Raw genomic sequence first — 11,016 nt, 5'->3', positions numbered from 1 at the left:
AATCTTATTTTAGAGATTCGTTTTTATTTGCTTTCTTTACTTTTCTAATCTAATTAATTATTTTGACATAAGATAGTTTATGTGATAAATAAACTTCAAGACGTGTGACTTGTCAAGTTTATATTACATATGAGGGTAGATAACAGTTTTATCAAATCTCTATCTAAATTGGGTGAAATTTCACCAATTGAGATAGTTCATGACCAAATAATAGACCAAGAGCAAAATGACAAAATTTTGAAAAGTTTAGGGGCTCAAACACCTTAAGCCTTAATTATTTTTCCCCAATTCTTACGTATTAAACTTTTGATAATCTAATTTACACAATAAATCCTTAAACAAATTATAAATATCAAACTCAGTCAAAAACAGCATATTCATTTTTTCCTGCTCATAATGCTATTTTCCTTTTAAAAAAATAAAATAATGAAATCTATAAATAGCACATCCATAATGAAGTGTGTTCAATCTAGAGTTAACAAATCCAAGACAAAGAAGCATACATAGATAGATATCATATCAATGCCTCACATAAGTAGCAACGTTGTTCAAATAGAAGCTGTCCAAACAGTCACACCTTACTTAGTAACACAACCAAGACAGATTTGGAAAGTTTCAGTCAAAGACCCAATTGGGTCCTCCATTTTCAAAGCTTCTCTCAATATAATCCTCTTCTGCAATAAGGAGGAGGGTTCAGGCTGGCATGTTGCTGGCTGGATTAAGGAGTCTTTAGGCAGAGCTCTCAAAGATGAGCCTTTGCTTAGCGGTCGTCTAAGAAGAGGCCAAAATGGGCATTCTGATCTTGAGATTGTCTCTGATGACAGTGGTGTTAGGCTTGTTGAGGCTAAGATTGATACTACAATGCAACATTTTCTCGCATTGGAGGATGTTAAAAAAGCTGAATCTCGGCTTGTTTTCTGGAAAGATATTGATGAACTAAATCCTCAGTTTTCTCCGTTATTTTACCTTCAGGTTAGTCTAATTTCGTGTATGTTTGGTCAGAGATTAATATAAGATATATGATTGGGTTTTAACTATAAGTTTGAGCTTATAGTTAAGACCCAATATCAGAGATTAATATAAGATATATGATTGGGCCTTAACTATAAGCTGGAGCTTTTAGTTAAATCGGTTCCATAACATTTTTTGTTTGTACGAGTTTTTCTGATTTTAGTATTACATTGCAGGTGACTAACTTCCAATGCGGCGGATACTCAATTGGGATAAGTTGTAGCATTCTGTTTGCTGATGTTTTAATAACGGACAATTTCCTCCAAAAATGGGCAAAGATTCATAGGGATATTGTATCAAGAAATAATGAAGCAAAAGTGCCTGTATTTTACCTCCCAAATCTGAAGCCAGTACATGAAAATCTCAATGGCGAATTTTCATCTACAACTAGAGAAAAAATCACCCAAACTGTCGTCTACAAAATTAGCAATACTTATGAAATGGTTAATTTGAAGGAAAATCTAGCGTTGTTTTGCCTTGAGGAAGCAGAGAAGAAATTCCGAATTGCTAAGACGTCACCGGAATTTGGTTTTCTGGTGAAAGAATCTCCGAAGGTAATCAAGGATCGGAGTTGGAAGAAATGTGAGATTGGGAAATTTGAAAATGATGAAGTTGTTATATTAAAAACTTCGGATTTGAATGAGTGTATGGGGATGGAGGAGGTGTATTTAAGAGAAGGGAGTAAACCAGCTACGGTGTCGTATTGGATTAGTTCCGGCGATGATGGTGTGCATGCCATTGTAGGTCCATCTTATGATAAGTTGGGTGATTCTGGAGATCTTAATATTATAATCACAATGCCTATTGAAAGTTAAATTTTTGACTAGTTGTGTGATTAATTATTACAAGTTTAGTGTTATTATCTGTCTGATAGCACTGATTTTTCTATTATGGGAAAGAATAAGAGAAATATTAATGAACACTATGGTTTGGTAAGCTAGTAGATAGATACATTTTTCAAATTTTATGTTTTAAATAGGAGTTTTTGTTTCCTCCTTTGTAAATCCCCCAAATAATGGAGTTTTTATAATTAGAATCTATATATATATATATGTATATAACCTACTATTTATAAGAAAAAACTAAAATTTCACAGTACAGTTAGAACTCATTTAGGTGTCCTGACCTTGGATTGGGTAGACCTAACTTTACCTAAACTTTTCTTTACAAATTTTTTTTATCATATGTTGGATGCATATAGAAAGCATACTAGTAACATTATATCTGTGATGTTCTAAAATAAGACATCATGTGTAATTCAATGATGTAATTCGTCATCCAATCAACAATATGTAATGGTGGAGGCAGCCCAAACTATGGGAGCCGGCACCCCATGTTTCAATGAAATTCTAATGTAAGGTTAAAATTAGCCCTCTTATCTAAATCATGGCTCCGCTCCATTGACAATATGGTTACTCTCTTTCTAGAAATGCACAACTTGATATTCTAATTCCCATCACACAAGTAAATAACTGTTGTGTAACGTGAAATGGACCGTGGGACGAAGCATGGCATACTTTTATCGAGTGTGACTTTGTTGTTCGGGTTTGGCAGTGCGCTGGTCTACTGGAGCTGGTCTCCGACAGGTCTCATAACGCAGCAAATCTCACTGAGTGGTTCTGGTGATGTCTGGAATCCTCACCCGCCTGCACTGCTGGTCAGTTTCTGATGCATTTGTGGAGCATATGGCATTCTCGGAACGATCAGTTGTGGAATCAGTCAATTACACTGCCAGCACAGATCTCCTTTGTTGCACAAATGGTACTCTGCTACTGGATTCGCGCTAAGCATTTGTGAGATAGACCTGCTGCTGCGGATGAGGGAAGACCTGCTGCTAGAAATTGCCCAAATTGGCATGCTCCTGATTCTGGAATACTGTCCTGTTGCACTGATGCGGCATTGTTCACCGAGGATAAGTGTTCAGGAATAAGCGCTACATTTCGTGACTCCAACAGCAAGTTCGTTTTTGGCCGGTCTGAGAAATTGTAGAGCTATCCGTTAGTGAAGGAATGTGAAGCAGAGGCGGTGCTTCGTTCAATGGTGTGGCTACAAGATCATAATATCTGAGGGGTTGTCTTCGAATATGATGCTAAACATGTGGTAGACGCAATTCTTTCTACTTCTGCGGATGATTCAGAATTTGGAGATATCATGTCTCCATGCAAAGCAATATTAGCAGCAAACGACTCTTACTTGGTCAGATGGATCTAGCGACAAACGAATGGATTGACTCACATGTTAGCTCAGTCATCTCGATTCAATACTTGTCCTTTATTCTTTAATTCGTTACCAAGTTTTGTTTCACCTACTATGTTACATTCTTCCCATTACGGGCTCATTAATGCAGCTTGTTCATTAAAAAAAATTGAATTAAATTTATTGATATTTAAAACTAATTTCATAATAAAAGCTAAGTTTAGAATTATATATATAATTGTAGAATTCATTCTTTGCAAAAACTTTTATTTATTGAGTTAGGCATAACATCTTAATTACGAACCCTACAAAATTATAGGATAAAAATACAGCAGGCTTTTGTTCAATCACTAAGCTTCTTTTTCTTTTAGTTAGCTAGTTTTAAAATAGAAATAATGATTAGACCTAATTGTTAACAGGAATTGAAATTTACTATAAAAAAAAAAAAAAAAAAAACAGGAATTGAAAAAATAATTTTTGTTTCTGTATTGAGTGTTTTCTTTAACACTACTTTACTTATATATACTTTTAGAAATAAAATAAGTTACTATGGGATATTTTTTAATAATGCTGATTTAAACATTGCTACATCAGAAAATTAATTCTCAATTAATGTAGGTTATGTTTATGGATTTTACGCACTAAAAATTGAATTCTTATCGAAACGACTGAAGGATGCAGAGATTGAAAAGTCACTCTTGGGTTCCTATTGCCGTTATAGAAACTTTATTAGTAATTTTAAAGCTATTGCAGATTTAGTAAAGGACGAGTAAGTAAAGAAAATTGAAGGTGCGAAATTGACACGGGATTTGGTGAAAAGGGGTTATTTTATTGATGTAAAAAAGGTCTGAATACATATGTTGAAGGCAAATAATTACAATTGAAATTATTTCTATATCAACATATTGCTAAACCAATTGTAAAATTGAATATAAACAAAAATAAATAACGTGAGCATGAATTGATTTGCAATAATTACAATAAAGAAAATGAAATTGGAAATTGAAACGATAAATTCGGAGCCACAATTAGCTATCTCGAGGAGGCATTGAACTATGGTCGGCTTTGGATCTGCAAACAGTATGAGTACTTCGAGCAGATGACAAAGAGCGGGACTGGCTTAGTGTGGACAGATTCGAGTCAAAATTTAGTTTGATTTTGGATGGCTTGTACAAGAGTTTTTGGCCAAAGAATGAAGGAAAATGAAAGGATAAAGTGAAATTCTTGATGTTAGGAACGAGTGTATATAAGAATCGAGAACATAAATGGACTTCAAAGGCTCGGAACCATTAAAACGAAATAAATGGGCAAAATATGTAAAAGTTGGACAGAAGGCTTGTAAAACGGGTTTCCGGACACGGAATGAAGCGCAACGAAAGGCTAGAATCAAATTCAGGATGTCAAGAACAAGTTTGGATAAGGGTCTGAAATGTAAAAACGACTTTGTTGGAAAGATTGTAGGAAAATGGATGGAAAGTGATTTTGGTGAACTTTGAGCTAGGAAATTGTTGACTTTTGGACTCGGGATTGATAATTGGACGTTTTAAAACTTGAAACGAGTTGTCAAATAGTGAATTGAGGTTAAAAAATGTTTTTGGAAATAAATTAGAGTCGGAAACTTAGCAAAATGAAGAACAAGATCTAGAGTAATTTTGGCATAGTGTATGTGTTTTTGTTTGGTTGGTTGGGGTTTAGGATGGAAGCTTTGGGTCCTAGTTATAGTTTCATGGATTGTTTAGTTGGATGTACATACATATTGTCCACTCCTCCTATTTTTACTCTCATCTTTTATCTACTATTTGAACTAGTCTCACTTCTCTTTTTACTCCATTCTTTAACCATTTTATCCCACTCTTCCTTGATCCATGACTCAGTGTGTAGTGGATGACTTGTGTTCATGTGTAAATGAGGTGCCAAACTTCAAGTATGGGCCTTGGTTCGGTTTGACACTTGTTGAGTCGTCCAAATCGTTCTGAATCTTCAAACCAAACATAGATGGATGCAGGAATTTTGTTCAACACGACATGTGGGTCGTGTGGCTCCTTTACATGCATAACATTTCTTGTTTTCATGTTTCACATGCGTGTAGATTAGGCCACACGTCGTGTGAATTAATTCAATTTCAACAGAGAGTTTTACACTATATCTACATATTATGTGGGAACTTAACACGTCGTGTGGGTGCGTGTGAGTGAATCAACATTTTAGATCCACAGCTCATATACAGCATGTGATTTTTAAATTTATTATATACTTTTATTTACATTAACGGGAAAAAATAAAAATTTATTTTATGGATTAACAGGTACAAATTTAGTTTTATAGCTATTAAGAAAGAACCGATTTAATCTTCAAATATAAAATAATTCAATCTTATAATTATTACATTTATTAAATTGTGCAATTTCAAACCTTATTAATTATAAATGAGTTTTTTTCAATAATAAAAAATGTACAATTTCAAATCTTATCAGGTGGACATAATACTAGAGATCTGACAATAATATGAAATAATTCATATTATATTAATAAAAAAAACTGCCTAACAGATAAAATGACACGGTCTAATAAATATTAGGTTAAGATTGCATTGTTGATGTAAATTTTTTTTATCTCTTTAATATCTATATAACTAAATTTTTAACTTATCTTTCACCAGGATAAAAAGAGTCATTTGTTTCAAAAAAATAAAAAGAGTCATTAACTTATCCTATTATTTTAATGAAATTAAATATTTTTTTTTTTTGAAACAAATGAAATTAAATATTTATATCCTACAAACACACAACTGACTGAGATTTTATAATAAATTAAACCTGACACTGGACAGAATTGCAGCTGTCTTTTAATTTATGAAGGGTGAAAAGATATGTAGCTATATTATTTATCTATGTTGAATATTGATATATGTGCAAGTGGTTATTGAATTTCAGGTGGTTCAGAGAATGGTGGTAACATGCTAAATAAATGTTAAGAATTGATACTGTGAGTGATACCATATTTTAATTGCCAACAAGAAAAGAAAAAAATTAAATAAAATAAAATTTCTGCCCTTTATTTGTCACAATTATCTAATGATAAAATATTGAATGGTTATTTAAAATATATTAAGAATCTTTGTTTTTTTTTTTTTTTTTACTTTTAATACATAGTAAAATAAAATGAAGTCATGATTTAATTATATTTATTCTCTTCTACCAAAAAAAAAAAAAAATTATATTTATTCTCAAAAAAGTCCATGGCTTTGCTACGGTTTGAGTTTGACTCTCCTTTTCTGCCCGTTTGCTTATGAAGTTATTGCCTCCGGTATGGATCTTTCAAACCACATTGAAATGTTTTCATCTGCTACGATAAAAAAAAAAAAAAACACTGATAGCAATCTGAATACGACCACCATCTTTCTAGAATCAAACACAAGATCGTCTTATATTAATACCGTAATCAGTGACAACAAAAACATTAATTTCTCACCGTAAGCTTGAGTCTTTGGTTCTCACTAAATCGTTTGAAAAGTGTAGGTTTTTAGGCACTCGTAAGTTTAATGTTGTAAGTTTCCCAATAGAGTTTGTAAAAATTGAGGGATGAGTTTCTCAAACACTCGGTAAATTTGTGAGAAGTGAATATCGGTGAGATATTTACTTGGGTAGTTGTCACGTTAAGCTCTACATACTTGATTCTTTCCCAATAAAAAAATCACAGTGGAAAATCTCGAGAGATGCTCTCAGGGACAGGAGTAGGTATTAGTTACCGAACCTGTATAAATCATCACGAATCTAAACTTCTCTATCCCCTACTCTTTTAGTTACTGTCTATTTATTTATCTGCAAATATTCAGCTGTGATCATTTATATATTTGCTCAAACATTTCGAAAGATAAAATTAAACACAGCCATGTTCACATGCACCTTAATGACCAAATGAATTTGGTCGTTCGGTGTTAGATCTAAGCTTATTAACTCTAAGCCTTAGGATGTTTTGAATCTCCACCCTATGATTCTTGTTGGATCTAATTAATAAACTTTCAGAGGTATAGAGGAAGAGTATAATTGCTGGAAGAAAATTCTCTTTTTTTAATTCTCTTTTAATTCTCTTGCCTTACTACATGTATTGATAGCTATTTATAGATTACAGACATGACTCTTGGTAAACAACATTAACTCTCTATAAATGGACACTCTATAAATACAGATACAGAAATGACTCTTGGATGCTACACTGAACCAAATTAAGACTATTAATTATAAGTTTATTATTTCAACACACCCCCTTAAAACTTATAATTTTTTTATCCATTAGTAACACCAAATCTCTTAATTGTTGAAATCTTCGAACTTCATCATTATTGACTTCTTCAGTCTAGCCTCCATCATACCAATTATTATCTTCATCATTTTCTTCTTCCCCGTTATCATCGTCGTCTTCTTCATCATCTTTGTCGGTACCATCAGCATCTCTATTATGATTGTCAACTGGTGTTTTGGGTTTTATCGCAATGCACCTTTTACGTGAAGTTGACACAATATTACTCATGTCAATGACTCCGAGTTCTTTCACTCTTTCCTTTCTCTTCTCAACTTCCTTGACTTCTTTTTCAGATGCTTTTGATGACAATCCTTTATTGGAAAATGTCTCCTTTAATTCTTTCATTAGCTTGATCTCACATTTGTTCTCAGGCACTTGCTTGATTTTATCAGAGGCTTTCTCAATACCTTCGGCACTTCTGTTGTGCTTTCCTTCTTCTTCCACATGCTTGCTTTGCTTATTGTCTGATGCTTTGATTTCTTTTTGAAGCCTCTTCCTCTTTTTAGATACTTCCGAATTTTGCACATTTTTCTTCTCTGCTTTTACTTCTTCATCGTCATCCTGATCGTCGTCTCTGTCTGAAGACTCTGAATTCTCATCAGTCCATAGAGATACCTCATATAACAGATTGCCTATATATTTCTTATATGGATCAAGTGCAAATTTATCAAGTCCAAAATCTTCCTCTAAAATTCGACAAAGACTCACTACAAGAATTCAAGCTTGTTGCGACAATTTAATTTGTCAAAATAAGTTATATTTTTGTCATAAGAAACTTCTTGTTACAAAGTGTTTTGTCACCATCCTAGTCACAATAAGCCCGTCTTAATAAGTTTTAGTGACAAAATTGTATTACCTCATAATTAATTTTTAATTATTGTTACAACTATAATTTGTCATTAATCTAGCTATTATGACAAAATTTAAATAACCGTGAAATATGATTTATTGTGACAACATAATGTAGTAAAAAAAATGTTACATACACACCTCCATACGCAAATGCCCATTGGGCTTGCAGCGTGTACAACACATGCCCAACCCGCTATGTGTTTTTAATTCTACAAATTTATGAGGTTGTCAGGACTCGAACCCTCGACCGTTTGGTCCAAGCAACTCTAACATCATGTCATGAAACCGTTTGAACTAAAAGCTCAAGATGATTAAGGCTTAATCGTATATCTTATATTAATCTCTGACACATTCTAATCCCCAAATAAATATGAAAATTTGTAAATTGACTTCCGGAACAATAGATTAGTCTAATTATTATATACTACTTTATTGTGATAAAAAAACATTTATCAATCTATTATTTATTTTGGTAATTTTTCTTTTGTCACAAAATCAAACATAAATCATATTGTGACAACACTTTTATTATGAGAATATACTAGTCACATTAATTATCTAGTGATAATTACTTGTGACAGCAAACGTGTGATAAAATCTTTTTGCCATAACAAATATATTAAGCGTGACAAATTTTAATCTGAATTTATATACAACATTATATATATATATATATATATATATAACAAAAAGTGCGACCACGTACTTCTATCATAATATTTACTAGGCCATGACTTATTGTTACAAAATATTTTGATAAATATTACTGTCATAATTTGGTTTTGTTTTTTCATTTTTTTACTATTTGCAATTTTGTCATATTAAGTACATTAATTACGAAAACAGTTATTTTATCGTATGAATGTTTCGTTACATCTTTATATATTTATGACAAAAACAACGTGGCAATTTGTTTTTATCATAATACGTATTAAGTTCTACTTTCCTGTGATCAATATTTCGACAAAATATTTTTTTCTCACGATTTCTTTTGGTTTTTTTACCTTTTCTTGCTAATTATTATTTTATCACAATAAATACATTAATTGTGATGAAAAAATTATTTTTACGTATGAATTTTTGTCACAACCTTATGTATTTATGACAAAGATGTGTGATAATTTTTTTGTCATAATATTCATTGATTGGTGCTTTATTGTGATAAATATTTGGACGAAACATTATTTTGTCATAATTTTGTTTGAAATTTTCACATTTTTTTACTAATTATTTTTTTGTCACAATAAGTACATTATTTGTGATAAAAATTATTTTGTCAGACGAATTTTCGTCACAATATTAGATATTTGTTGTAGTGACTGTTCGTCGTAACTTCCTCATAATTGGCTTTAATATAAGAATCTCTCTTCAATATGGCTGTGGTAATGCTGCTCTTACTTGGAACTTCTTTCTTCTTACTGACTGGATCAGTTTCTGACAAAAGACTCATCATAGGGAATCTTTCATTTTCTCCTCATCATCAGATACATGTTCGTGTACCTTAATTTCTCCTAAATCCTCAGAATTCTCATCATCATCATTTTCTAAGGATTCCACCAGGCATTGCATGACAAATTTCTTTTGTCCATCCAAAGCATATTTCTCCAATCCCAAATCATTTTCCAACAACCTTCTGATCTCCTCGAAGGTCAAAGAATCCACTTGTTCTTTGATGTCATTGATGCAGCAACACATATCTTTCCAAATCTGCGATTTGATCTCCCACAAACCAATCATGATTTATCTTTTCATCATGATTCTCAATTTTCAGGAGAATTTTTGTCTGGCTCTGATACCAATTTGTTGGATCTAATTAATAAACTTTCAGAGGTACAGAGGAAGAGTATAATTGCGGGAAGAAAATTCTCTTTTTTAATTCTCTTGCCTTACTACATGTATTGATAGCTATTTATAAATTACAGACATGACTCTTGGTAAACAACATTAACTCTCTATAAATGGACACTCTATAAATACAGATACAGAAATGACTCTTGGATACTACACTGAACCAAATTAAGACTATTAATTATAAGTTTATTATTTCAACAATTCTAACAAACTCGGATCTAACGGTGAATGACCAAATACTACATGGTCATTAAGGTCCATGGGATCAAAACCGAAATTTAAACGTCTTTCACTAAATATATTAATTTACACAATCATTTAATTCCGCAATATTGAACATATATTAATTTGCATAATCATGTCATGTCATGAGTATAGAGGGGAATTATAATAAAGATAATAACCTACAAATGGTTACTTTGATCCAAACACTATCAACTCCAATATACGTACCTAAAGATATTGATGCTAGTACTCTTGATCAGATTCCACATGGGGGCATCAACATAAGGGAGCCTTTGTCTACAGATGGAAATAGCATTTCCTGGCTGGATCAGTGTGATAAGGACGTGGAACCGATTGAAATAAAAGTTTAAGTTGATATAGTTAAGGACCACTCATAGATTTTATATTGATCTCTGACAGCTACCGTCAACAATACACCAAGGACTAAAGAAAGAACTATAGACATGCATGAAATTAGACCAGTGATCCATTTTTTTACAGATAAGAGACGTTACCATAAAAGAAAGTACACGATGAGAAGCTATATTAATATTAAAATCTAGCGTAACGTGTTATGCA

General features: G+C 32.2%; 1 protein-coding gene across 1 annotated transcript; it reads left to right on the top strand.

Moving 5' to 3' along the window:
* Nucleotides 1-455: 455 nt before the first annotated feature.
* LOC136209512 (3'-N-debenzoyl-2'-deoxytaxol N-benzoyltransferase-like) lies at nucleotides 456-2,051 on the top strand. The gene is made up of 2 exons (XM_066000995.1): nucleotides 456-972; nucleotides 1,188-2,051. The coding sequence occupies exons 1-2, from the start codon at nucleotides 523-525 to the stop codon at nucleotides 1,824-1,826; spliced, it is 1,089 nt and encodes a 362-aa protein (XP_065857067.1). The 5' UTR covers nucleotides 456-522; the 3' UTR covers nucleotides 1,827-2,051.
* Nucleotides 2,052-11,016: the final 8,965 nt, after the last annotated feature.

The sequence above is a fragment of the Euphorbia lathyris genome, chromosome 1, assembly GCF_963576675.1.
Source record: "Euphorbia lathyris chromosome 1, ddEupLath1.1, whole genome shotgun sequence".
Taxonomy (NCBI): domain Eukaryota; kingdom Viridiplantae; phylum Streptophyta; class Magnoliopsida; order Malpighiales; family Euphorbiaceae; genus Euphorbia; species Euphorbia lathyris.
This window is presented reverse-complemented; position numbering and strand designations above follow the sequence as displayed.

What these genes read in the sequence shown, in the direction of transcription:
- LOC136209512 (XM_066000995.1), top strand. Translation starts at nt 523, where the DNA reads ATGCCTCACATAAGTAGCAACGTTGTTCAAATAGAAGCTGTCCAAACA. An exon ending in CTCCGTTATTTTACCTTCAG is followed by an intron (nt 973 to 1,187) that starts GTTAGTCTAATT and finishes ATTACATTGCAG; the next exon opens with GTGACTAACTTCCAATGCGG.